The 27,275-nt window shown below is 57.1% G+C and overlaps 5 protein-coding genes across 5 annotated transcripts; all 5 read left to right on the top strand.

The window, feature by feature from the left end:
* Positions 1 to 3,425: 3,425 nt before the first annotated feature.
* LINJ_29_2290 (conserved hypothetical protein) lies at positions 3,426 to 4,817 on the top strand (the record flags this gene model as incomplete). Its single annotated transcript, XM_001466709.1, has 1 exon — positions 3,426 to 4,817. One exon carries the CDS (start codon positions 3,426 to 3,428, stop codon positions 4,815 to 4,817), a length of 1,392 nt encoding a protein of 463 aa, XP_001466746.1.
* Positions 4,818 to 5,923: 1,106 nt separating this feature from the next.
* LINJ_29_2280 (conserved hypothetical protein) lies at positions 5,924 to 7,768 on the top strand (the record flags this gene model as incomplete). Its single annotated transcript, XM_001466708.1, has 1 exon — positions 5,924 to 7,768. The coding sequence occupies one exon, from the start codon at positions 5,924 to 5,926 to the stop codon at positions 7,766 to 7,768; it is 1,845 nt and encodes a 614-aa protein (XP_001466745.1).
* A 755-nt stretch (positions 7,769 to 8,523) lies between these two features.
* Positions 8,524 to 9,861, top strand: LINJ_29_2270 (putative rab-GDP dissociation inhibitor; the record flags this gene model as incomplete). The annotated part of the gene is made up of 1 exon (XM_001466707.1): positions 8,524 to 9,861. The coding sequence occupies one exon, from the start codon at positions 8,524 to 8,526 to the stop codon at positions 9,859 to 9,861; it is 1,338 nt and encodes a 445-aa protein (XP_001466744.1).
* A 4,627-nt stretch (positions 9,862 to 14,488) lies between these two features.
* On the top strand, positions 14,489 to 16,225 carry LINJ_29_2260 (putative protein kinase; the record flags this gene model as incomplete). Its single annotated transcript, XM_001466706.1, has 1 exon — positions 14,489 to 16,225. The coding sequence occupies one exon, from the start codon at positions 14,489 to 14,491 to the stop codon at positions 16,223 to 16,225; it is 1,737 nt and encodes a 578-aa protein (XP_001466743.1).
* A 7,685-nt stretch (positions 16,226 to 23,910) lies between these two features.
* Positions 23,911 to 24,582, top strand: LINJ_29_2250 (C-8 sterol isomerase-like protein; the record flags this gene model as incomplete). Its single annotated transcript, XM_001466705.1, has 1 exon — positions 23,911 to 24,582. The coding sequence occupies one exon, from the start codon at positions 23,911 to 23,913 to the stop codon at positions 24,580 to 24,582; it is 672 nt and encodes a 223-aa protein (XP_001466742.1).
* Positions 24,583 to 27,275: the final 2,693 nt, after the last annotated feature.

The raw sequence follows: 27,275 nt of genomic DNA, 5'->3' as shown, positions 1-27,275 counted from the left end.
AGCGCTGCAGCAGGTCCATCGCGGAGATGGCTCACCTTCTCTCCCTGTGTGCTTGTGTGTATCTCACAGCCCTCTCTCTCATTGCCTTACGTCCCCCTCCCCCGTACCTTTGGAAGAGGGGGGCGTTTGGCATTTTGTTAGCGGCCGTTGCCTCCATTGTATATGTGTGCGTGTGTTTGTGTGTATCTCTCGAGGATCGAGTCGGCAACAACGCATGTCTTCGTTAGACGAGGCGTACTTTGCATGCCCATCTCCCTCTCTCTGTTTTTTTTTTAGGTCGTTGTGTGCGCGTGTGTGAGCACTGTATGCGTATCACCGATCTATCAATGAAGCGACGAAAGCATTAGCAAGAAGGCGCACGCGAGCCGACAACAAAAGCGATGGATAGCGAAGCGCAGAGCGAAAGAGGGTGAGAGAGAGAGCAAAATACCAGAGTAAGATGGCACCGCACTAATCACAGCAAGTTGAGGGGGAATCCTAATGTATACGGCGGTGCGTGCGTGCGTGTGTGCACCTGTGTGAGAGACCTACAGAACGCTTGAAGGACGTACATATTTCCACTTCTTCTCTGCGCACTAGCAGGTGCCGAGGCCACAGCGATGCACCAAGAGCAGCGCCATTGCGCGAACCGCACCGACGTTCAACGACTGCAATACCCAAATTAATCTTGGACAAAGCCACTTTATATATATATTGCGCCGCGTGCCGCGTAGACCTTGTCTACTGCAGCCCGTGACTGGCAACACACCGATCTTCATCATACCTCACTGCTGCCTCATCCACTCTTTCTTTTCCCTTCTCCCCTTCTCTCTTCGCCTTTTTACCTGTCGTGACACATTCTCGCTCTCACTCCTTCCGGGGTTCAGGCGCGACACTTGTCTACGTACCCCTTCCCCCTCCCCCGCATGTGTGTCCCCTGTCTGGGTGGTGGATACGTCTGACGCATACTGCGCACAGCAGCTATCGCCTCTTTTTTTTTCGTGGACTTTGCCTGCCTTGTTCGCATCGGACTTTGTTGATCTTTCTCCATCTCGCTGCTCTTTGCGCTGCTCTCGATAGATTTTTTGGGCATGGGGGGGCACTCTTCAATTGATCGGTGGGCGCTCTTATGCGAGCGCATTCTTGCCAGCCTCCTTGCAAGCTTTTCGCCGCCACGATCGCTAAGGTGAAGCAGACATGACATTTTGTTTTCTCGGCTCCTTCATCTACTCTCCCCCTTCCGCCGCACAGCCGCGCCACCCATTGTGCTGGTCGCGACCCAGTGCATCTCCTCGCGGTCGCGCAGGCTGTGCCTCCACCAGCAGGCAGTGCGGGGGCCGTGTGGGATACGTTCGAGTCACGCGGACACGTCGCCTATCGCGTGGATGGCAGAAGCGTGCGCACCGTCGCTGGCCTCTCCAGCGCAACAATGTCCACAGCCTGACCGCCGGCATGCGTAGCGGTACATCGCTCTGACCCTCCCGCCCTCCGCCATGTCCGAGGTGCGTGAAGTTTTCACCACCTGAAGTGGCTCGGCGTTGGCAGGGATAGGGGGTGGGGGCTGCATAGCTTCCCCCACACAGAGCGTGGGGAGGGGGAGAGGGGTGTACTGCGCCCTGCGATGCCACGCGCGGAGAGGGGTGTCCTCCCCGCTCCCTCCACGCCTCTCCCTTGTCCTCTATTCCTCGTTGTCTCTCTCGCCTCTCTCGCGGCAGTGACGCGCGCCGAAGTCCGTGTAGAGTGTAGGTCGTTTTCTCGAATGCTGCATGCATGCTTACACTTCAATGGCTTGTGTGTAAACTTTACACCTGATTTCACTCCCTCCCTTCCTCTCTCTCGTTTTCTCGTGTTTTCGCGACTCTGGCGTGAGGCCTCTCCCTCTTTTCATGTGTAGTGTAGGTGTATCTATCTAGTATCATCTGCTGTCTTTGTCCGCTGATGTTGGTTGTCGTTCTCGTGACGGCGGTGTTCTGTGTGATTCTCTTTGGGTACATGCAATGCATCATTATTCTTGTGTGTTTTGCCGCGTGCAGATGCGGCAAGCTGCCCCCCCCCCCCATGCGGAATTGTGTATCTGTGTGTCTTGCAGGTGCGTGTGTGCTTGTGCTGGAGCTCTTCATGGCTTTGGCGTGCTCTGATGCGGCGCGTGCGCCTACTTTCTCTTCTTCATCCCCACCTCTTCAGCCGCTGTCGCGCCTCTGTGTACGTTATTGGGCGTCGTTGTTGCGTCTTCGCGCACTCCTTCTCCACTGCGCCCGCTTCCCATGTTTGACTGAAACATGTGTGCATAGCGTGTCTCCTTTCTCTCGGTGCTGGCGTAGAGAAGACAAACACAACGCTCAACGAGTCGAAGAGTGCATCTGTGACACACATGTAAACCCCCGCCCCGCATCCCGATTCCGAAAGGTGCGTGGATGTATATGGTACTGGCGCTTACACAAACGTGCCTGTTGCCACACCAACCTCCTCTCTCCCACCCCTCCCCAGACGTACGCCATTTTGTCGCCTTTTTTTATCCTACAACCCGCTTCGTGTTTCTGTTGGCGTGCTCTGCGTGTGGGGTGATCCCGAACCCCTCTTTTCGCGGGCCCTTCCTCTGTCCTCTCTTTGGGCCACGAGCGTGCCACATCAGCTGCTCCTGATGATGGTGGCTGCGGTGGCGGGAGGATGGAGAGGAGGGAAGAAAGGTTGAAGGAGTCTTTCCTGCGGGCCATACTACATTCTTCGCAGGCGATGTTGAGTGGTCTTCTAGTGCTTCTGCCTTCTGTCTCCTCCGTGTCTCTCTCGTTTATGCCACTGTTGTGCTTCCGCTTCACACACGAACGCACCAATAACCCCCACCCCCGCCCTCCCCTTGGAATATATGGCACGCTCTTTCCTCTTCCTCCGTGCATCATTGAATGATTTACACACACGCACACGCACATGCACACTTACTTACGTGGGCACAAACGCGTGCATGCAATGCTTACCATGAAGCAAACAAGAAGGAAAGGGGGTGCTGTTGCTAGGGGTGCTTCTACTGTGGTCTTACCATCCGGCTGCTGTTGTTTTTATTGCTGTGCCGTTGGCCCATCCTAGAAGAAGACCGCGTAAACGGCGAGCTGCGCTCTGCCCCTCTACCTTCACCCTTTTGGCTACTCCAGAGAACCGTGTGCCCTTCGCATGGCTACGTAGAAGTGCTTGACCCACAGCTATACATAACGAGTTTGGCACTTCCTCGCACGTCAGCCATGTGGCGCCCTTCACGTGTCGCACGAGCCGTTGCGGGACCGTGCGTCGCGCACCACCTGCCCGCGTCATTCTTGGCATGCGTTGTTGTCACCCCTTCACCCGCATCTCTGTCGTGGAGGTGCGGCAGCTCCTCGATGCTGTGCGGGTCTTCGACGCTCATCGCGGACGGTGGTGTAGCTGCGCTTTCGCATGCGCGCCGCTGCGGGTCGGCGATGGGCCGCGTCGGCCAGGCGAGAGGCGCCAGAGGAGCAGCCAAGGCAAAGAAGGAGGCGGGCGCGGTTGACAGCAAGGGCGCAGCATCCTTGTCGCGGCGAGCACAGCCGATTGCCGCGTCTGCCCAGCAGAGGTCAGCCTCATCGCTACCCACCTCTATAAACGCGGACGAGCAGCTCGAGGAGAGTGTAGCGTTTTCTATTCGAGGCAGCTCTTCACAAGAGGAAGCAGCTGAGTCAGTGGAGCAAGAGAGCAAGAGAGCCGGCGGCAATCTGTGCCCATCCCCGCCAGCACAACGTAAACGCGCGAGTCTCCGCTCAGCACGTGGCCGCGGCAGCGCTCGACGACTTGAAGCGACGGAGGCTCGCGATGCCGTGGACGAAACGGACGCCATCATGGGCGGCGACAGCGACGAGTTTTCAGAGCCACCCACAGAGGACCCCATGGGTACCACTCTGGAGGAGGCGTTTGGTGGCGATGATGAGCCCAAGAGGGAGAGCGGCGAGCGATGTAGCGGCAGCGGCACCGAGACACGCCTGGACGGTGTTACCCAGGCGGAGGAAGGCGACGGTACGGCTGTGACTCGGCGAGCGCGACGCTACAATCTCAAGACGTCGATTGTCGACGCGGACGCTGGCGAGGCCGATGCAACCAGCACGTCTTCGCCAGAAGACAGCGAAGAATGTGCGGCGGACACGGCGGCTGTTGACGAGGATACGGCAAACCGTTACTTGGCCCTTGCGTTTCCCGAATTGGCGGCCGAGTACGCTGCTGCAGGCGACGGTGCCAACGCCATCCCAGTGAACGAAGTCATGACGGACTCGGCGGTGGTCGCGGCGTGGCGCTGCGTCAAGTGCGACCACGTCTGGCGTAGCGGTGTGTTCGTGCGATGCATCCTCAAGAGCGGATGCCCGCAGTGCGCTGCAAACCGGACCTCGACGCTGGCGAAGGCGCGGCCTGACCTGCTTCAGCTGTGGGACTACAACCGCAACAACCCGTTTCTCAAGCCTGAGGAGATCTCCGCAGACAGCAGGGAGAGTGTTTTTTGGAAGTGTCCAATGTGCCGCGAGAGCTATGCTGCTCGTGTGAAGGACCGGGCTCTCGACAAGGTCAGATGCCCATCATGCGCGCTGCTGCGTTCTCAGTCGGCCGCTGTGCTGGCCTCGGAGGAAAGCGTTGTGCTGCAGGAGTGGCATCCGCTAAAGAACGGCGATCTCCACATAGAGCAGCTGTCGCCGACGGACACGAAGACAAAGGTGTGGTGGCTGTGCGCTGGGTGCGGACATGAGTGGGAAGCCTCGCTTGCCGCTCGTCTCGCACGCTGGCGGCGTAGCAGGAGAAGCCTTTGCCCCGTGTGCCACGGAAAGGGTGTGACAGAGCTCGTGCAATGAAGAGACACAAGGGGAGAGGCGGTAGCAGGAGATGGAGGCGCGGTGGAGCCGACACCTCACACGCGCCTCTGCGCGTTTTTGTATAATGGCGTCCGCCGCTTGGCTTTTCTTCACAAATTTGTTTGCCGACTTTGTTGGTTTGTTCGCCCCATGTGAAGGGAAGCAGCGATGGCCGCCGTTGGTGCGGTCCTTCTCGGCCACCACCCCTTCCCTTCATCCTTTGCTCGTTTTTTTTTTGTGTTTCGTGTGCTCTCACCGCCCTCAAGCGTTTCCGTGCGTGTGTGTGTTTTGCTTCTGGTTGGTCTTGCATTGCGTCAACAGAGAAAGAGAATCATCGCTCGCTTTACGTGGAGTCTTTCCCCCGTCCCCGCCCTCTCCTCAGCCACCTCCCTCATACACATGCCCTCCCGTCTTGCGTGTGTGGGTGTGTTCGCCAGAGTGTCGCCAAGGCCATCCAACCAGCAGCGAAGCGCAGAAGCCGAAGCGAAAACGACAAAAAAAAGAACAAGAGAATGGCACACGCAAACAGATGTATGCGGCCAAACACCGGCACCTGCCATGAGAAGGCTCAGCGGTGGCGCAGAGACCTCCTCGCTGAAGCGCCTTAGCGTGCACACAGGCACTCAGACGCCGACTTGGCATCTGCGATGCCGAACGAGTGCCCTTCATGCCTGCATTTGGACTAGGCGCCAGTCTCAGCAATGATGAGGTTTTTCCCGCGTTCGTGTGCAAGCGCCGTGACGAATTCCTGAGTAGCGTTGTCCACGTGGCAGTACACGTGTGCTGCGATGTTGTGTCGTTGCTGGCTGGGCAGCCGTGGCGCTGTCTGTGTTCTCGACCTGCGTCCTCTGCTTTCTCGCGCGATGACAAACGTTAGCGCTTTCCCGCCTTTCGCCGAACTCCTTACTCCTTCTTTCACACCCACTCCGTACGCGGACCCACAGATGTGAGGAAGCAACGACGTACGCACACAGAACTCTTGGCACATTGAGCCCTCGAAAAGTACTTTAGGCAGATCTGAGAATGAAGCCCGCTTGTTGCTGCCATCTACAACGACCAGTGCAAACTCATCCACTCGGGGAACGCGCTGCTCCACTGACGCATAAATGAGCGAGTCGTTGTCCGCCGCATCCGCTGCTGTGCAGCAGATTGACGAGTCGCTCGTCTCGTCATGTAGGGCCACGTCGAACCCGTACAAGCGCTCGATGCTGCGCTTGCTCGAGTGCGTGGGGCTGCAGCATTACGGCACCCCGCGCGCCACGATGCCGCCGCGCACGAGCGAGGAGGCGGCGCGTATCGCTCAGCACTTGGACGAGGTGAGGGAGGCAGTAGCTCGCCACCAGGAGAGCGTGCGACGCCGCAGCATACGCATCAACAAACGCAAGCTGAACAGTGAAGTGGTGCGTGCTATGCAGTGTGCCGTAGCCGCTTCCGGTGCAACGAAGTCTGATGGCGCGTGCCCCACTGTGAGCAATGATTCAGCGGCAGGCTCCAGCGGCAGGCTCGCAGAGCTGCCCACGATCTACCTCAGCCTTGAGGAATCGGTGGAGTGGAAGGCGTTTCTTGCCAGCGTGGAGCGCGAGGATCGCCACGCCGTGACGGTGCTGCGCCGGCTTTCTGTCGCGCTTTGGCGCGCGCATCAGCGCGATCTTTGCTTATGGTGCTGGTTTCCTAGCGAGGTGTGCATGTGCGCCGAGCTCGACGCCTACCGTGCCACACTGCCGGCCGCCGTGCTGGATGAGCATGTGGAGGTGACCATGCTGCTGCACAGTGAGGAGCTGATGCGCAGCACGAACTCGGGTCACATCGCTGCCTATCTACTAGGCGCGCCTTTGCGCGTCTGGGGACTCGGCGAGGATGACACATATCTGCAACAGCTGCCGCCGGTGGAGCACCGTCAGGCCGCGTGCGCAGCCGAAGGGCCAGCGGTCGTCTATCACGTCTCCCTTTATCCGTCTTCGGACGCGGTCAGCATCCACCACCACATCCGAAATGCGCATCTCTTCCCCTCCCGGAGGGACCACGGAAGCAGCAAAGAGAGGGGAAGGGGCGAAGGCAGCACTCCCCAAGAAGAGATCGACATCGATGGTGTTGATCGTCGTGCTTGTGCTAACGCGGCCAACCAGATGCCACGCGCACCCGCACCGGCAACGGAGAACAACAGCGAGGGTGCGGCAGTGCACCCCGCGCCACCGCTGACCGTCGCGGTAAGTGGCTCACATTCGAAACGCAAGGTGCACCTCATCCTTCTCGACAGCACGTGGAACCAGGCGCTCTCCTTGAACCGTCACATCACTCGCTCAATCCCTCGCGTTTCTCTCGAGATTGCCGATGACTACGAGTCCCTCTTTCAGGCGTTGCGCAAGCGCACCCGCGAGACTTGTGTGAGCACGTTGGAGGCGACCAGCATGGCAGTAGCGCAGTGTGTGCGGGCCATGGGCTACGCTGCCGAGGCTGCATCCACCTCACAGACGCTCTCGGATGCCATGAAGAGGTTTGTGGACGCCCGATGCCTTCTCAAGTACGCTAATGCACAGTTCTCGACAAGCGGCGAGGCCCTTGAGGCGTTCTGCAACCGGCGCGACGATGCGCGTCGTAGGGATGCCGCCCGTCGCCAGGAAGTCCTTGCCGCCCAGATGCAAGCCGACGAGAGTGCTCGGCGCCTTCGCCTCCCGCCCGTCTTGAACTACTGCTACGTCTGCGACTGCGTGATTGGGTGGCATCGCATGACAGAGCACGTGATGGGCCGCAGCCATCGCACGGCGCTCGAGCGCAACCCCTCATGCACCCCCTCTGCCGTATCTCGAAGGGTCGTAGTGCCGGACTTCTCGCGCCCACGACGCCTCGCCGAGAAGACTAAAGGTACCGTAAATGCGCCTCGATTCAGCGGCGCAAAAGCAGAGAGCGAGCACCTGCCTGACGAGCTTACTCAGCGCACAGGCTCTGACTAAGCACTCCGCGAGGAACGGCGAAAGAGACAGACAGAGAGGCGGCCACCTCTACGCCCATTTTTCGGCGGAGTTTCCCTCGTGTATTTCTGCGTGTTTCACTGACCCGGCTCTCTCTATCCCTAGTTGTTCTCACCACCACGACACCGGCGCTGTCTTCCTCGCCTTTCTGCGCCCCTCCCCCTTCCCGCCACCCACTCATCCCCCCCCCCAACACACACCGCGCAGTTCACAGGACGGCACGAAGAGTGCGGACGCTCCTCTCCTCTGGTAAGCAATGCTGGAATGCGATCTGCCACGTCCCCTTCCATCTTGTGTGTGCATGTGTGGTGTATGCGTGCACACATGCAGCATGACTTTCTTTCAAGCTGATGCTCTTCTTGTTCCCTGTCCACCTCATCCGCTGCCAACCTGCTCGCCCCTCCTCATTCTTCTGATTCGCTCTCTTACGTGGCCTCAATGTGATCTGCTGCAGCTGCTCGTCACTGCATACCTATACACACACACACGTACATGCACACACACACACACACAAAACTGCGCCGTTTTTCCTTGTTGCTCACTGTTCTCCTTTTCCCTCCCTCCGCCTCTGCAGCGCGACTCTGCCCCCTCCTCCCCCGTCCTCTATCTCCCTCTCGCCCCCACTCCAGCACACCAGATATTAGCGAAAAGCACGACCACTGCAGCGCTGCAGCGCCGGTCATTCTGCTTGTCTTCACGATATAAAAGGCGCACACAACAAGAAACCACCCGCCGCCATGGAGGAGACGTACGATGCGATTGTGTGCGGGACGGGCCTGGTGGAGTGCGTGCTGTCTGGCCTGCTGTCCGTGAACGGCTACAAGGTGCTGCACGTGGACCGCAACGCTTACTACGGCGGTGAAAGCGCCTCGTTGAACCTGGAACAGCTCTACCAGAAGTTTAACAAGGGCACGCCGCCGGCTTCCATGGGCCGCAGCCATCTCTACAACGTCGATCTGATCCCGAAGGTGCTCATGTGCGCCGGTGAGCTGGTCAAGATCCTGCGCGCCACCGTCGTGGATCGCTACAACATGGAGTTCATGTTGCTCGACTGCTCCTTTGTGATGAAGGACGGCAAGATCGCCAAGGTTCCGGCGACGGAGATGGAGGCGCTGTCGTCATCGCTGATGGGGTTCTTCGAGAAACGCCGCCTGCGCAACTTCCTCCAGTACGTGTCCGGCTACAACGTGAAGGACAGTCGCACCTACAAGGGCTACAATCTGCAAACCATGTCGATGCAGCAGCTCTTCAAGGAGTTCGACCTTGGCAGCGACACCATCAGCTTCGTGGGGCACGCCATGGCGCTGCAGAACAACGAAGACTACTTGCACAAGCCAGCCATCGACACCGTGATGCGGTGCAAGTTGTACGAGAACTCTTTCTTGATGTACAACCGCTCCCCGTACGTGTACCCGCTCTATGGTAGTGGCGAGCTTCCGCAGGCCTTCTCGCGCCTGTCGGCCGTGTACGGCGGCACCTACATGCTTCAGACGCCTGTGGACAAGGTGAACTTTGACGCGAACGGTGCCTTCGAGTCCATCGAGAGCGGTGGCAAAAAGGCGTTCGCGAAGCTGGTGCTGGGCGATCCGTCGTACTTTCCGGACCGTGTCAGATCGTGTGGTCAGGTGGTGCGCTGCATCGCGATCATGGACCACCCTATCCCCAACCTAAAGGTGGCCGCCAACGCGTGCCAGATCATTATCCCACAGTCGGAGCTGCGCCGCAGGAACGACGTGTACATCCTGCAGCTGTGCGAAGAAGACAAGGTGTGCCCCGAGGGCAAGTTCATTGTGATGATCGGCACCGTGGTCGAGCATCCGGGGAACCCCAAGGCTGACCTGGAGGCCGGCCTCAAGCTGATCGGTCCCACGCTGGAGACGTTCATTTCTGTCTCTGACTTGTACGAGCCGCTCGAGGACGGAAGCACGAGCCGCTGCTTCATCAGCAAGAGTTACGATGCCGCCACGCACTTCGAGAGCGCCGCGGAGGACATCCTCAACCTCTTCGAGCGCATCCACGGCAAGCCGTACAGTTTCGAGGCCATCAAGCGCGCAGGTGAGGAGGTGCATGCATAGGCACCGCTGTCGCTGTGCTTTTGTGCGTTATGGCATGATGGCGAACGTGGCTGCGCACTTGCTTTTGCGGCGGCAGAAAAGCGAAAGGAGGGTGCAAGATGTGGCTCCTTTTACGAAGTTTACGCGCACGAGCACGTGCCTTGTTTGATTATACCCTTCTGAAGCCATGCCGAGTGTACGGCAACCGGCGCAACATATCCTGCCAGCGCGCGAGCGTCGCGCGTGCGCCTGTGTTGCGGGTTTCGGAGAGTCGCTCAATGATGATGCGCGCGGGAAAACAAACACTCACGTACACTCACACATGCTCTGCCTCGCTGCACCGTATGGTGCCTTCTCCACGTTGGTTGTGTTTGATTTTGTGCGGTGTCTCCCATTCTGTCCCCATCTTTCGGTCCTCTTCTCTACGCCGCCCCCGCTCCCTGCCACCGCTTTTCCTTTGTTAGGTGGGTTGAGAACGCTGTAGTGTATGTTGGTGGGCAGAGGGGGGTGGTGGCGGGTGCTGGTGGCAACGGTGCGGGATGGCGTGCTTTTCTCGCCATGGTAGCTGACCTGCAGTGTCGCGCTTCGTGCGTCTCTGTGCGCGCGCCTGCGTACTTGTCGTCGCGGCTCTTTTTGCTCTGTTGTTGCTGTTTTGGCCGTCTCCTCCCTTCCTTTGCTGATTCGCTTCACGAGTGCTTCTTTGCTGGTGCGCAACTGCTTTTTGCTTATGTGTTAGTTGCTGCTCTCGTGCTCCGTGTTTGTGTGTGTGTGTGCGTTCGAAGGAGAGATGTAGTGTATGAAACTGAGTTGGTGGCGAACACGAGCGGATACGCCGTGCGGACAAGTAGGCGAGAGCGCCGTCTTCACAGTCTTGCATGGGCTACACCACCACTTTACTCCCCCCCTCGCGTCTCCACGACGCCTGTTGCCATGTGTCTTCTGCGCAGATGTAGTTTCGATGCTCATAGAGAAGGATGAAATACCCACCTCCCCCCACCCACGGCCGTCGGAGCGGCACACGGATAGACGGTGTGTGCAGTCGAAGGCCCCCCTGCCCTCTTCATCCTTCTTCTGCCCTCTTGCTTTATGATTCTCCTTCACGCTTTTTCGCTATGGGCGACTTTGGCATCCCGCTCCCCTTTATTGCGCAAGGAAGAGGTCCTTTACTGTTGTTTTGCGTGCCTCCGTGGTGCTTTCTTCCTTCAGAGAGGGGGAGGGGGACGACTCGAACTCGCTTGTCTTCTTTTTTTTTTTGTCGTTGTCGTTCGTTTTTTTTTTCTGTCGTTTTGCTTCTCCAATCGACGGTGGTTGTGTTCAAAAAAAAGTCATGCGTGCGCTTGGCGGAGGAGGAGTGGTGGGTGGGTCGGTGAGTGGGGCACACAAAGGTGTGGGTGGATAGACCGAGGAGGCTGCAGAGGAGAAAACGAACTGTGACCCTCACGCCCTCCCCCCTCCACCACCATCTCTCTGACCTCGCCAGGATATGTGCGCGCACGTGTTCATGCTTCAAGCAAACACCTACAAAGCAAAGACCCCCGGAAACCATCGACAGCGATTTGGCTGTCCCCTGGCTGCGTTCACGCCAGTATCCTTTCAAGAGGGACGCAAAGCTCGACGCACCGGCGTGAATGCCCCCCCCCACACACACACCGCGTCAGGGCAGCGGGTATGCTCTGCGAAAGTGCGAGGGCGAGGGCTAAATCAAAGCCGAAGGACATACGAAGACGCACGAAGCGGCGGGAGTGAACTCCCTCTCTCTCGCGCCGCCACCGCAGCCAGCTGGCGTGAGGATGGAGACACAGACAGAGGCAGAGCGGTAGCGTATTCACTCAGGCCTGTCTGTATTCACGGCATCCTTCGTCGCGTATGCCCACGCAGTCGCGCGTGTGCACATGCCTGCATGCTCAGTCAACACACAACTGCAGATATTCGACCTTTTCCCATTCTGTGCCCCATGGCTTTTCACACTCTCCATCATCCGCATCTTTTTTCTTTCCTGAGCCACATCCCTCACCGCCTTGGCACACACACACACTCACATACACACAATCATTCCGCCTCCTCCCCTACTCTCCCATCTCGCGCTGTCCGTAGGTCACGCATACACACTCAGACACACATACACGCGTCCACCGTGTTCTCTGGTCGTCGTACCTGTTCGCTCACTTTTAGTGGATGGGAAGGGAAACGACGAACAACGAAAGGGTCCGCTTAAAACTCGCTTGTTACGTTTCTCTTGCTCTCGCTCGTGCTTGCCTCGCGCGCGTCCGTCCATGCGTGTGCGTCGGTGCTGTTCATGCCTCTGTGCAGTCAGTCATCAGTTATCTCTCGCTCTCTTCCCCTCCTTTCACGGTCCTCCTGCTCCGCTCATCCTATCTGTTATCGTCTGCTCCCCCGGTCTCTCTCTGTGTAGTTCCGAGGCTACCAAGTGTGTAGGCACACGAAGAGGGTGCGCCGAGGGAAGCACAAGCGGCACACACTTTTCCGTTTTGATTCCGCAGTTGTTTTAATTTGTCGTTGTTGTTGTTCGTCGTTCTCTCTCTCTCGCTCTCCCTCTCCGTCAGCGAATCTACGGACAGAGCGTGAGAGAGGTAGAAGGGCTGAGCTCGAAATAGAGAGTCGCGATAATCGAATTGTAAACGGGCGCAGACACACTTATCGTCTCACTGTGTGTGTGCGCGCACGAAAAAAAAAACTTAGAACACCTTTTTGTGTACAATCGCGGGCGTGCTCGAGCCACTGGGTCCTTCCCTTCACGCCATCCTCTTTGTACTTCGTTTTCTGCTGTCTTCTCCTTTGGTTGAGAGGCAGGAGGGAGCCTGTGAATCCGCATCCACACGCACGCCCCTAAATCTGCGGGCCTCAGAGGCGAAGAGGAGCGAAGAAGTGCATCAAACGAAGACGGTTCCGCTTTCTAGAGCTCAGGTTTCTTTGCGTGTGCCGCTCTGTCACCCTCACTGAAAGCACAGCTCTTCATTTGTAGGTGCTGGCTCATCACGTGATTCAATATTTAGTGTTGGTGTAGTGGGGTGTTGTGGTCGCTTGTCGCTGCCGCGGCTGTGTGGGTGGGAGTGCACCATCTCGCATCTACCCTCTCCACACTCGTCCTCTCCATTTTTCTTGATCTCGATACGGTGTCTGTGCCCCTTCTTCGTTGTGTGCGTTTTGCCGTTATTGTCGGACTGCTGTGGCTCACCCTCTGCTTTTCCGCCGACCATCGTTTTTTTTTGTTCGTCGTCTTCTTGGGCTTCTTTTCTTCCTCGTTCGTCCCCCCTCCTCCCCTCTCTCTTTGCCCCCCCCCCCCACGCTGCTGTATTCACTCCTCCCAGAGAGCCTCTTCCCTTAATTCCCCCGCGGTGCTACTCGGTCTCCTCCTCGCCTCTCTGTGTGTGTTCTCCCCGACCCTCCATTGACCCCGCTCACTTCCCCCTTTCTTTGTGTTCCCGTCTCCATCTCCCCGCGTTCTTCTGCTGTCGTGTTGAGCCTCTTTCCTCTTTCCTCGACTTGGCGTTGCCCGCACTCTCACACTCTTTCCTTTGCGTGGTTGGAATTTGTTTTTGTTCGGCCCTCTCCTCTTGTTGTTGTGCACGTGTATGCGGCTTGCTCATGTTCGTTTGTATTTAGGGTCTCCATCTCGGACACACGGGCCATTTCCATTGCCGTCATCGTCATCCAATATTGTCGCTGCTGTTGTCATCCAGTTTACTGTTGCTGTGGGCTCGCTCGTGCGTCCGCTTGTGCCGCTTCTTCTCAGTGGCTTCGCTCCTCCTTACTGCTTTACGTGATTTTAACAAAGAATATTGTCGCGTCCCTCTTTTCGTTTTCGTTTCTCGGCCTGTCGTTGTTCCTCCAGCTGAGCCCTCTTACTCCTCCCCTACTCTCCCTCTTGTTTCTTTTTTTTTCGTCTCTCTTTTCCCGCTACCCCGTACTTGCTCACCCACTCGTCCTCTTACCTGCCCCTCATCCGACGCACAGACTCCGCGCACTCGCACGAGTGCGCAGAGCCACAGGAAGACACGTAGGCGCACATACATCTGTTTGTTCACATACGCCAAAGCCGTCCCTGCAGCATCTCACACGACGCGGCAAGCAGGGCAAAGCAACACCAGAGAGAAAAGGGACAAAAAGAAAAGCCGCAGCACTCACTGTGGCGCTCTCCCTCCCCTCCCCTCCCCTCCCCTCCCCTCCCTCCCAATATACACGGACACGCCCCTCCAACAGCGACAGCAACGAGGGTATCATACCAGCGAACAACATCGAACCAACACGGGAAAACGGTAGAAAAAAAAGAACACGCTCGCCCCGAAGTCTTTTCAAAAGAAGGAGGAAGCACGCAAGCGAAAAGCGAACAACGATAACAGTGGATTTCGGCTCTTCGTGTCAGCGGTGACTCCACGCTCGTGTTCCGCGTCCCGCCGCCTTGATCTTGTTTTGTATTTGCCCCAGTGTCTTCAGTTGCCCTCTTCGCTTTCACTTCTCTCGAGTATCGGTCCCACACACCCTTTATTTTATACCTCTGCTTCTCATCTCTTTCTCCGCCTTCCTTCGATCGCTGTCGGGGTACAGCTGAATTTTGCCTCGGGTTTCGTGTCGTGTGTACTCTCTTGATTTCTCTGTGGCCATTGAACCTCGCCCCGGAGGGAGATCTATGTTACGGATGAACCGGAATCAGGAAGATAGCATCCAGCCGGAGAGCAACAAAGATGTGATGGTCCACGCAAGAGCACAATCTGTCACCAAGAGCGTTCAACACCGGCCTTCTCCACATGAAAATGATGTAGACGGTGCAGCTGATGCTCCGCCCCGCCGCGCGGCGGGGGCAAGGTCCCGATCGCCGCCTTTGCCGTCGGCGCAGCAGCGCGGGTGCACCAGAGTCGAAAGTACATCGTGCACGTACACCCTTCGGGAAGAGATTGGGCGAGGTGAGTACGGTCGTGTGTTCCTAGCAGATGCGACACCCCATCAACTTCAACCGCAGCTTCCCCTGCAACACTCTCAGTCGGCATCCTTCTTGCCGTCCCCTACAAGCGGGGTGGTTGTGGGGCTGGGGTCGAAAGGGCGCAGCGAACCGCGAAACGCCGGCGGTCGGCCTAGTCGCATGGTTCTGAAGCGCATGGACAACACCAGTGTCGAGGACGGGTTGCAGGCCGCCACGCTACGAGAAATCATGGTGCTGGACGAGGTGAGCGCCGGAACTTCCAACCGGGATCGTGTGGAGCGGGACGCGTTTCGCCGTGGCCGGGCCGTGTTTCGGCCAGCCACGGCGGCGCCATCCAACACGCACGTGCAGGAGGGTTTTCCTTCCTCGTTTGTGGACCACAACCGCTACTGCTCCGGCGGCGCCGCAGAGGATGAGTGGGATGACGCGGCTTTATCCTCGTCCGGGCCGCTGCGCATAGGCGCCTTGGACGCGCTGTCGGCTCAGCAGAGACGGCGCATCAGCCGCGGGCGGCAGCATCTCATTGGGATTCGGGACGCAATACTGCGGCCGCGCGAGCAGCTCGCCTACGTGGTGATGGATTACTGCGAAGGCGGTGACCTGTGGCACTTCATGCGGGATTTGAAAGTCTCCGTGCGATCCTCTTCGGGAAAGTTCGGTGATATAATGTCGACGCGGGTGTTTCGGCGCTGGTCGGTCGAGCTGATCTTGGCGCTGGGCTTTCTGCACTCGCACAACATCGCCCATCGCGACCTGAAGCCGCAGAATTTGATGCTCGCCAAGCGCACAGATGCGATACTCTCTTCATCCTTTGCCGTTGACAGCGCCAACGGCAGCGAGTTGTGTGATATCGAGGGTGCGCCGGCCGGGGAGCTGTACACGTTGAAGGTTGGCGACTTTGGCCTCTCGCGGCTGGAGGGGATCCCGTACAAAAAGTACGTGCACGAGGCAGTCACGCTTTGGTACCGCAGCCCAGATGTACTTCTCGGAAACACAAACTACACCTACTCCGCAGACGCCTGGTCGCTGGGGTGCATTCTAGTAGAAATGGCCTCGGGCACTGTCCTCTTCAAGGGCAAGGACGAGGCAGACGAGCTGCGGCACATTTTCACGCGCGGCTGCCGCCCGTCCCCCTCAATCTTTCCACGAATGCGGGACTACCATTACTGCGAGCGATACGCGGAGGTTCTGAACCGGTATCAGGAGGCGGACACTGAGAACATGACCTCGGAGGAGCTCATGCAGATGCAGCTGGAGCGCATCAGCCGCCACCTGCGCGCGTTTCTGCGCGACCGTCACGCCCTCGAGCTGCTTGGCGATGCAGGGGTTGACCTGGTTGCCCGGCTGCTGATCCTCGATCCGGAGCGCCGCCTTACCGTTCTGGAGGCGATGAACCACCGCTTCTTCACGAACGCGTATGCTGAGGTCTACGGCGCGGATGGATAGTCCCGGGTGGCTGCGCTTCAGGGGCTCACCGCTCCTTCCTCGCTCTTCTTCCTTACGTCCCTTTCCCACCCCCTCAGGTACTCGACCGCTCCAGCGATGTGGCCCGGCAGGAGTCCTTCGACTCGGCACCGCTGCCACTACCTGCACAGCCTTCACGCGATGCCAGCTGCAATGAACCCACGCGGGCGCACCATACGGAAGGAGGAGCGAAGTAACGCCCCCCCCCCACACACCCGCCCCGCACCGCCCACACACACGAAAAAAAAAATGGAGAGACTTCGGCAGTGGAGGAGGTGCAAGCAGAAGACCTGAAAAGGCGGAGGGAGGAATGCAAGGACAACAGGAGAGCACAGCGATGCAGCGAGAGAAGGGCCGCCGCCGCAGCATGGCGAGCAGGCGACGGGGGAGGAAGGGATGCCCGACCCACAGATGCGAAAGGCGGAAAGCAACGAGGCTACAATGCTAAGCAGGGCTAGAGCATCGATACCGGTATCGACGGAGAGATGAAAGGTGAAGGCAGCCAACAGCAAAGCGGGCACTCGATGCTCGAAGGGGTCTATTGGAGGGGGGGCGTGTCCATGTGCCATTTGGAGAGGCGCATGCGTGAGCTACTGGGCGATGAGGCAGTGAAGGAGAAAGGACGTTGTGCTTAATGGTCTAATCCCAGTGGCGTCTCTCCTGCTGATTGTTGCGCCACGATTGTTCCTCTTGGACTGTCTTCCTCCCTTCTACTTCCCTCTGTCTTTCTATGTCCCTTTTTCTTGAAAAAAAAAAAGCATCAACAGGAAGAGAGGGTGAGCGTTTTTTTTTCTTGCTAAAGAGCACGGATGTGATGGTGTGTGTGTGTGCCTGTGGGATGGAGCCATCGAAGTAAAATGTGTTCCACATTCCGTGTCATCGAGTGCCTCTTCTTCCTTCTTTCCCTTTTACGTATCCCTTTCCGTTTTTTTGTGTGTGTGAGCGTGTTCGTGTTGGAGCGCTTTTCTCTCCGTCTTTGCTCATGTGTTTAGCAGCGGAAGGAGGGAGGTAGAGAGGGAAGGGGGAGCGCGTGTGTGCGCAGATGTCTGCCGGCGCTTGTGTCTGTGTGCCCTGCGGCTATGGGGGCGATCATGGTGTATCTGATCACGCTTTGTTTTTATCATTCTTGTTGCTCTGCAGAGGTCACTGTTCACGTTTTGACCCCTCCTTCCTTCCCTCCCTCACCTCGTTCTCTGTTTCCCGTTTTGTTTTGATTGTTCTTTGACGTGGTTGCGCCCCTTCCGCTGCATGCCTTTGCGCGTGTGTATATCCGTGCGTGTGGAGGTGAAAAGGCTGCTGAACGGTTGGGTAGGGGGTTTGGGGAGAATGTACTACAGCCGATCTGCTTGAGGCGTTGCCAACCTCTTCCTTCACTATCCACCTCAACTCTCGCCTTTTTGTTTCTACACGTGGGTGACATTTTTGTGCTCGCCCCTTTTCCTTTCTTTTTCGAGGGGGAGGTATGTTCTCTTGCTGACAGCGCGTCGCTGCCCTCTGCCACCCATCACATCTCTTTTATATCTACCTCCCTTATCATCATTGCCAAACATCATTTTCACCGTAGTTTTCTTCTGAATGTCGCGTTTACGTCTCCGTGTGCGCGCTTCCTTCTCTCCCCTCCCCTCCTCTTTGGTCTTCTGTGTCATCCCACACGTTTGGATTTCCGCGCGGTCGTTGCTGTTGGTGGTATTTTATTTTGCCGTTTCCTTTCTCTGTACCTTCTCTCAGTGTTTTCATCTCTCCCAGCCCGTTCCTCTCGTCTCCTTTCACAGACATATGGGTGAGTATGCGTGCTTTCTCCCGTTCTCCCTCCTGGCTGCGTCTTCCCTCTTTACCGGAAGTAATTGTATCCTTCCGTCTCACGGGGAAAGGGGGAAGCGCAGCGACTGAGTTTGAGGCGTTCGTTCACGCCCGCCACCCCCACCTCTCAGCCAGCTCCTTCCTCCTTCTCTCATCGGTGATCATCGAGCATACGATCGCGCTCACAGACACTGGAACACACACACACACATACGCCATCGATTCCCATATCATCGCCCCTCTCTTTTTCTTTCTCTTCCCCCCACCCACCCACCCTCTTCGCCCGTCTTCTCGATCTCTTCTCTCTGCTGGACTATTTTTGTGTTCTCATCCCTGTATTCCCTCTCTGTTTCTCACCACCTCCTCTCTCTCCTCTCCGCCTCTCAGAACCCTTTCGTTGGGCAACCGGATCTACCACTCTTTCCCTTGCCGCCCTTCCTTTCTCGCCTTCCTGCGACGGCTGTTGTGAGGCGCATTGATGTCCAATCTTTCCTCTTGTTTGTTGCTTTACGCTTGCGTTTTGTCATCGATTTACACATTCCCTTTTCTTTTTCTGTCTTTTCGCTTTTCATTCCGATGTGCCAAGTGGACGGGGTTGGCTTCTTCCCTGTGTTTCTCATCACGTCTCCGTCTCGCCTCATCCCTCCACCGGCTGACCTGCCTCCTAACAACTGTCGGAGCGCCTCCGTATTGTCCTTCCTCCCCTTCCTTGCGTTGTACCTGTTCTCTTTTCTGCCTGTTTCTCTGGGGAAGAGGGTTCACCTCCTTGTTCGGTAGGCCCTCTAATCCATTTGTGTTCTTCCTTTGGTGGCAGGGGAACACTTCCGCGCGTGCGCTGTCATGGATCCAGGTACCCCCCTCCCACTCTCTGTGGAGAGGGAGGATATCAGACCGCTTCACCACTATGCATGTCGGCGGCCAGGCTGTGGACATTGTTGCGCTGGAGAGGCCAGCGACGGTGCGCACGCTTCTGCCATCCACGTGATAGGCGACGTGTCCGCGTGACTCGAACGTATCCCACACGGCCCTCGCACTGCCTGCTGGTGTGGGGAGCCTGAGTGCCACCCCGAAGGATGCCCCGGACAGGGACCGGCACAATGGGTGGCGCGGCTGCGAGGCGACCGGCTAAGCGGCGGTGATGGGTGGAGCCTGGCGCAGGGGGCCGTGCTCCGATGACGGAGTCGGCGCACTCTCTAGCGCGTGTGTCCACGGCTGCTTCGCACCACGCGGTGGGGTCTGTGGCAGGCCGGGGGCGGGTGGATGGCGTTTCATTCTTGTCGTATGGCAAACATGGTGGACATGTTGTAAAAGCTACCCCCTACTGATGCTTCTCCCGCTCAGGCCTCGCACACCATAGACTTGGTTACGCTTGTGTGTTGGCCTCTGTTGGTATGCATTTGTTTCGAGCATCGATATCCTCTCCCAGAAGGAACGGCAAACCAACGCAATAATGATAAACACACACAAACATACAGACACACGTGAAATAAAGGGAAGGCGTAGCGGATGTGAACGAGGCGTCCACGGCAGAGGCCGCCAGCCGCAGGTGTTGGTTTATTTTTCCCCCGTGCGTTTTCGCGGCGCACCAGTGCTTTATGTGAAATGGAAGGCTCGCAGCGGTGATGCGCGCTTTAACGGATTTGTGCTTGAGCGCTTTTCTCAGCTTTTTCTTCTTCGACTCATCGTCTGCTCTCAGCCTCTTCGCGCTTTCTCCGTATGAGGAAGGGGGCTAATCGTTGGCGCGGCGGTGGCTGTGGTGCAACGGGCCGCCGCAACATCAACGGGTGATCCCCCGCACAACTGTGAGAATCATCTTTGTTTAGTTGGGCTCATTTTCTTTGTTGTGCTTGCCGCTGTCATCTACGTCGTACGCTTTATTTCATGGCTCGATGCTTGCACCATCAAGGGAGATGGGACGATATCACAGATGATGTAGACACAGCCAGGCAAGAGCACACGCACGTATACCAGCAGCCCCCTCCCTCAATACACGCGCACAAGCGAACAGAAGAATAAGAATCCTACACCTGCTCTTTGGAGGTCTTTCTGTTGATGCCGTTCTTTTTTTTTTTCGCGTGACTGCGTATGTGTCAGCATCTTCGTCTCCACATGTCGTTACACGCTCCAGCTGCCTCTTTTCTCCGTTGTTTCCTTGTCTCGGGCACAAATAAGTGCCAAGCGCTGCATGTGCGTATTTATGTCTGTTTAAGGTTTTGCCTTTCTCTTTTTTCTTTGTTTGCGTCTTGTGTGAGTCCGTGTGTATGTGTGTGCCGCCGGATATTGCAGCACTGCTGCCTCGTCCTTCGAGTATGCCCCCTTCGTCCCCCCTCCCCTTTTTACCCTGCCTCACATGATTGAGGAGAATGGCGGCGTGTTGGTGATGCTGGACGACACACACTTTTTTTTTGTTCTTTAATGTTATTGCTATTATTATTTCACCTCTGTTGGCTCTCGGTTTCTCTCTCATCCCTTTCTCGGGAGGCACTTGCGTGCCATTTCCGACTTTGCCGCTGCACACCGTATAATCGCTTTTGTTTTCCCTGCTTCAGTCCTTTGTTCGGCCTTCGTCGGTCTCGACGCCCTCCCTGGCGCGCCGAGACCTCCTCCTTCCCTCTCCTTTTTTTTTCCTTCTTTGGCCACCAATCGGAATGCGTCAAGGGATTTTCACTCTGTGCATATGTGCGCCTGTCTTGCGTGTGTGTGTGTGTGTGTCGTGCAAAGTCAGTTACGTTTTCGTCATTTTCGTTGGCCTCGAGTGTGTGCCGGGGGCCTTGGCAAAGAGCCGAGAAAGCGGGGAAAAGAAAGCGCTACTCAGAGCGGGACGGGCGGAAGTACGACTGAGCAGTGAGTAAGGAGCAGGGTAAGAGAGAGGGTAGAGGGAGGGTGGGAAGATGAATGAGGCATGCAACTGGAAGAGAGAGACAGAACAAATTTAAGGCAGTGATGCCAGCTTGTTGCACACGCATGTTGTGGTCTCAAGGGGAAGAACAGAGCGAGAGGCGGGGAAAGGGTGACCACAGGCTTGCTGGTTCTCTCGTCCCTACAGTTCAACGAAAAATGTTTTTTCCCTTTTTTTCGCTGTTCTGTGGAGTCCGCATAGCCGTGGTTGAGGAATCATGAGCATGAATGTGCGTGTGTCTTGACTGTCCAGTAGTCCGTGTTCCCAATGCGGGTAGCACGCTTTCCTCCTTTACTCTTTCCCGTCCGACACTCATCACAGCGTCCGCCCCTTTGCCGGCCTACTGAGACCTTTCTTTCGCCTTCGCGGCAGTCTTTCGACCCCTCCCCCTCTCCGTCTTATCTCCTCCACTTTCCCATCGCCCTCCCTTCATCTCTCGGCGCGTGCGACTCTCCTGCTACCTGCTGTGTATGTGCATTGATCAGCGGCCCCCCTTCTCCTCTTCCTGCTTTGCTGCTTTTCCTTATCTTGTGCTTCCTCTTTTTGTGTTGGCGTGTGGTCTCTCTCTTCGTTCTTCTTTGGTGCGAGTGCACGCTGGTTTTGCGCAGGTCACGGCACTCGCCTCCCCTCTCCCTCTTTTCCCCTCCTTCTCCCCTGCTTCTCTCTCGTTGGATATCTTTATCCTTCCTAAGCTATTGTTTCTGAACAAGGCGGTAGTACCAGCAGAACGTTGACTCCTTCTCCGCTTGCCTTTTCCCTTCCGTTGCCCCTCCTGCGTCTCTACACACGTCCTTGCTCACTCGCACTCCGGTATGGACGCTCGGATCCTCTTCCCTTCTCCATTTTTTTCTTTTCGTGTGCGTCGGTGTGTGTGTGTGTGTGTCTGTGTTGCTCTTCATTGCTGATGCGGATGTTTGTGTACGCCACCTGTCATCCGCGTACGCCGTGTATCGCTTCTCCTCCGGTACCGTGTGCCCCCTTCCCTTATTCTTCTCGACGACTTTGTGTGCGACGCACTAGAACCCATGGAGACCGCAGAGCGAAAAAGAGGCTGGGACAACCCCGTCGTTTTGTCTCACACATTGGCCGACGTGCCCCCGCCTCGTTTTAATTGGCTCCTCGTTCTCTCCTACCCATTCAGTGAAAGAGGAAGTGCAGGATCGAGAGCCGTGCGTGTGCGTGCTCCTGCCTTAGAGGAGAAGGGGATCTGGTGGCGTCGGGAAAGCCAAGCAGAGAAAAAATGCAGAAGAGGTAGACACCCAACGACGTGAATGCCAGCTGCTTCATCCTGATCCCGCCCCTACTTCCCTCCCCTTCTGTGTGTGTGTGTGTGTGTGTATGTTTCTTCTTTTTCCATCTTCATTCTGTTTACTCTGTCTTCTTCTGCCATGTGGTGCGCATGCGCGTGTGTGCCGTTGTTCTCCTTTTTTTTTTCGCTCGCTGTTCGCTTGTTCTTTGCGCTCCTATGTCACCTAACTTGCTCCGCCGTTCTTTTATTGTTCTCCGCCTCTGACCTCCTTTCCGCTCCTTCTTTGGTGTGGAGTGTACGCTGTTATGTGATGTTTGATGTCTGTTTTGTGTACGCCTGCAGTGCCTGCGTTCTTGTACCTCTTTGACACCTTCTCAGTCACCTACCTATGTGCGTGTGGCTCACCTTCGTTCTTTCCCTTTCCTTCATCCCATGGTTGTTTTGCTCGCTTTTGGGGGGTTTCAGGTTTTCTTCTCTGTGTCTGATTGTGTTGTCTGCCCCAATTCCTGCCCACCATGTTTTTGGGCAACGAAATGGGGGTAGCTTGTGTCTGCGCTGTCTTGTGCCCTTTTATTATTACTATTGCTGGTAAAACATGCACCGACGCATCCGCATATGTCGGTGTCGGTGTTGGGTGCTGAGAGCCATGGCCCTCCGTTCTGCTTGTCTATCCCTTTTCCTTTACTGCTTCGGTTTCTGTTTCTGCGTTTGATGGAGCCTGAGTGCGTGTGCGCGTGTGGTGGTTAAGTAAGTGGGCTGTACAAAACAGAAACGTGCGAAGCGGTGGAGAGGTGAGGGCGAGCAAAACCACACCTCTCCCTTCTCCCTTGTTCCCTTGTGCAAGCGCCTCCTTTCGGAGGAGCCTGCACACCCACCCGCGCACTTCTCACGTGCAGCTACTGTCACTTACCTCCCTGCTGATGCCAGTGGCGAGAAGCAACCGGACAGAGCGGCACGCCCCTCATTTTACGAGGGCCATGACAGGCTGCCTATCCGCTCCTCGTCCAGGGGAGCGCTTTTTGGGCCTGGGTGTAGGTGCTTGTGCAGTGCTCTCCTCCGCATGATGCCTGGGGAGTCGTATCGACGCACACGTCCTTGCACCCCACCCGTCCCCTGGGTGATCAGCCCACCACCTTACACGTCTCAACGTTTTTTCTCCGTTCTCTTCGATCTCATTCTTGTCTGTCTCTCTCCCTCCTTCTCCTCTTTTTCGCACTTGCTGGCGATTTCTTCAAATGTGGTGCGCGCCTCGCGCCGCTTGGATGTGCAACGCACTACGTGCAATCCCATCAACATGCGGAGACACAACACGGCGCGGAATTCTCTAGATCACTTCGGCGCACCGCGCCTCCTTTTAGTTCCTTTCCGCTGTCTTGCCCTTGTCTTCGTCGGCTCCTTTTAACCGCCCCCGATCGGCTGCTCATCTCTGACACGTCTCACTGCTCCCCCTCCTTCCCTCCCCCCTTCTGCCCTCTGGCGAGGTCCGCAGTCTCGATTTTTTTTTTTGAGGGAATTCCTCCGGCAACTCTTCCGACCTCGTCGAGCGTTTCTTTCGTTTTCGCTGTTGGCTGCTGTCCGCCGGAGGACCACGCACCCCTGCCGCCGCAGCTCAAACGCGGATCCCCACAGGCAGAGTCGCTGGCAGGCGCGCACCCCGACAAACATACGCCGCCGCAACGAGGAAGCAGAAAAAAAGACCCCAAAGCGATATCCAAGTAAATGGCGTCGTTCAAGTGCACCAGCCTTCTCTTGATCAGCGTCGTGGCGGTCGTCATAGCCTTTTTTGCGTACGTGGATCAACCATCGCATTGGGTGTACGACCCCGTGCGCCTGCAACAGATTGCGCAGCAGAGCATTGCCACCGCCCATGCGGCAAACGGGGGCAAGGCGACGGCAAAGCAGGTAACAGACGAGACCATTCGTCTGATCCTGGAGAACTACCCGAAAACGACGCGATACACGGGCCACTGGCTCTGGAACAACGCAGGCGGGGCTATGGGGTCCATGACGGTGCTGCACTGCTCCTTCTCAGAGTACCTGATTATCTTTGGCTCCTCTGTCGGCACGGAGGGGCACACGGGTCGCTACTTCTGGGCTGACGACTTCTTCAACATCCTCGTTGGCGAGCAGTGGGCAGCGCTGCCCGGGGTGGAAGAGAAAGAGGTTTACCGCCCAGGAGATCAGCACATCTTGCCACGCGGCTCAGCGAAGCAGTATCGCATGCCCGAAGAGTGCTGGGCTCTCGAGTACGCCCGCGGTAACATCGTATCGATGCTTTTCTTCGGCTTCGCTGACATGTTCAGCTCCACGCTGGATGTGGTGACCATCTACCAGACGGTGATGGAAAGCGCCGGCAACATGATTAGGAATACCTTGATGGGCAAAATCTGAGACACGACGCAGACCCCCCAGAACGAGAGTCACGAACGTAAAAAAGGACATGCAGCGCACTGTCGACTGTGACTGCTCACGCAATAAGTGGCCACACCGAAGACACAGACACATACAAACGGTCGGTGGATAACTCGGCTGCAACAGACGGAGCAGCAGATGCGCGAAAAACTACATAGAGCAGCAGAGCACCCTCCTGCTCTTACAAAGAGCACAGACATTTCTTTCCCGTCAAAAGGTCCGTCCTTCCGGACGTGCAACATGAGTTGCACGCCACTCCACCCGCCCCCGGCCTGCCACAGACCCCACCGCGCGGTGCGAAGCAGCCGTGGACACACGCGCTAGAGAGTGCGCCGACTCCGTCATCGGAGCACGGCCCCCTGCGCCAGGCTCCACCCATCACCGCCGCTTAGCCGGTCGCCTCGCAGCCGCGCCACCCATTGTGCTGGTCGCCACCCAGTGCATCTCCTCGCGGTCGCGCAGGCTGTGCCTCCACCAGCAGGCAGTGCGAGGGCCGTGTGGGATACGTTCGAGTCACGCGGACACGTCGCCTATCGCGTGGATGGCAGAAGCGTGCGCACCGTCGCTGGCCTCTCCAGCGCAACAATGTCCACAGCCTGACCGCCGGCATGCGTGGCGGTACATCGCTCTGACCCTCCCGCCCTCCGCCATGTCCGAGGTGCGTGAAGTTTTCACCACCTGAAGTGGCTCGGCGTTGGCAGTGATAGGGGGTGGGGGCTGCATAGCTTCCCCCACACAGAGCGTGGGGAGGGGGAGAGGGGTGTACTGCGCCCTGCGATGCCACGCGCGGAGAGGGGTGTCCTCCCCGCTCAACCCGTCATCGGGAACCAGAAGAGCGTTAAAGCACAGACAAAAAGAGCCAAGAAGAGAAGTTGTGACTTCCGCTGCTGCCAACGCTCTTTTTATTTTGGTTGCTTCTCTGTTGCTGGCCACCCCACCGCGGGTGCCTGGGTGCGGCACCCAACGCTGTGCGGAAGCCAAGCGCCCACATCCAGCGCTTCGTGTGGTGGGCCTCGGACTCTTGGTGTCGGCGGACAGGTCTGGGCTGGCGGTGTGCCGAAGAGACGTGCGGCCTTGATGGTCGCGTTGGGGCCCGCTCGCTACGAATCGTGCCGACGGCTCAACACGTGTGCGCAACGGCGTGCAGCGGGCGCGAGTCTCTGTGCGGCGCCGGTGGCGCCGCACGTATCCGAGGAAGGACGAGAATGCAGGGCGCATGACCCGACTCGACGGCAGACGGCTCGTGCTGGACGACGAGGATTTAGCGGTGGCGCAGCAGAGGCAGGTGGGCTGCGGCTGCGTGCGCGTATTCGCTGAGCTGCTCGCGGTACTATGGCATGTAATCAAGAAAAGGGGTCTGCCGTTTTGTGTACTGACGTAATGCTTGGATTTTGGTGGATTATGGCTGCAGCGGTGAGCGCTGGTGGTCGTGCTGGACGTACTGCATATACGCAGAGGTTCTGGATTGCTGTAGTACATCGACCGGCTCTGTGTTGTACATGTAGGGAATGAGCTAGACGATGCCTGCCGCGGTGAAAGTGTGCACCGCTTCTGGGGGTTCTGTGCACTGCCAGAGCATCTATTCGTGTACGCATGTCTGCACCCTCGTCCCTCTTTGGTGGTTTTTGTTCATGTACGCCGTTACCCACTTTTTTTGTTCGGTTTCCGGAGGCTGCAGGGAGACCTTGATTCTGTGTTTGTCGGGCGGTGAGCGACGAGTGCTGCCGCGACCCAAGAGAGAGCCAAAGCAAAACACTAAGACGCCAACTCACCAGTTTGTTGGGTTTCGTGGAAGATCTTGGTAAGAGGCGATGTTCTCGCTTCCCTGGCTGCCCGAAAGCCTGGCTCGGCGAGCTATTCCGAGCGACGCCGTGCGATTCTGGTGGTCATGTGCCGATGTGTTCGCGAAAGGCGGCTGCGCCGCCCACGTGACTGTCGGCGTTGTAGTGCTGGAGCGCGTTGCTTTGCTCCACCCCCTCCACCCGCCATCGCTTTGTTTCTCCCGCCAGGATCGACTAGGAGGGTGTGGCTTCGTCAGGCGGTGTCCGCATGCTTCGGAGAAGGTCCTCTCCTTTGGCGCCTTTTCCTTCCTCTGTGCGCGCCAGTCTGTTTTTTTTGTTTGTTTGTTCTTGCGCCGTTTAGCGACCACCACCACTACCCTCCTTGCAGCAACTCGGTGTCAAAAACTCTCACCTCCTTCTCTCTCTTGCGCATGCGCCGCTGCTGTTTTCGGCCTCCGCCCGCCCCCTCCCCCTCTACACCCATCCAGCGGTGCAAGGTGTGGCCTTCACGCTTATTGCCCATCGCTTTCACATTGACGTGTGCCTCTGCTGCTGCTGTAGTGTCCGCATCTCTCATCTTTTTTTTTGCGTTGCTTGTAAGGCACTTATATCCGCCTTTGAAGTGCGCCTACGTTTTGCATGTGTGTGTGTATGCATTGTGTGTTTTGGTGCTCTTCGCTAATAATAAGTCTCATCCCCTTCATGCGCGACGTGCGTCTGAACACGCGTTCACGCACGTGCGTTTTGGCGTGCTCAGACTTCTGTCTCCGTTTTTCGCTGTTCGCTTTACAGTATATTGCACATATATATATGTGCTATTTATAATAATAATATATATACACCTATATGTATTTATTTANTATATATATATATTTTGGTTTGCTGATCGTT

Source organism: Leishmania infantum, chromosome 29 (assembly GCF_000002875.2).
Source record: "Leishmania infantum JPCM5 genome chromosome 29".
Taxonomy (NCBI): Eukaryota; Euglenozoa; class Kinetoplastea; order Trypanosomatida; family Trypanosomatidae; genus Leishmania; species Leishmania infantum.
Note: the sequence above shows the minus strand (reverse complement) of the source record. Positions and strands in the feature narration are given on the sequence as shown.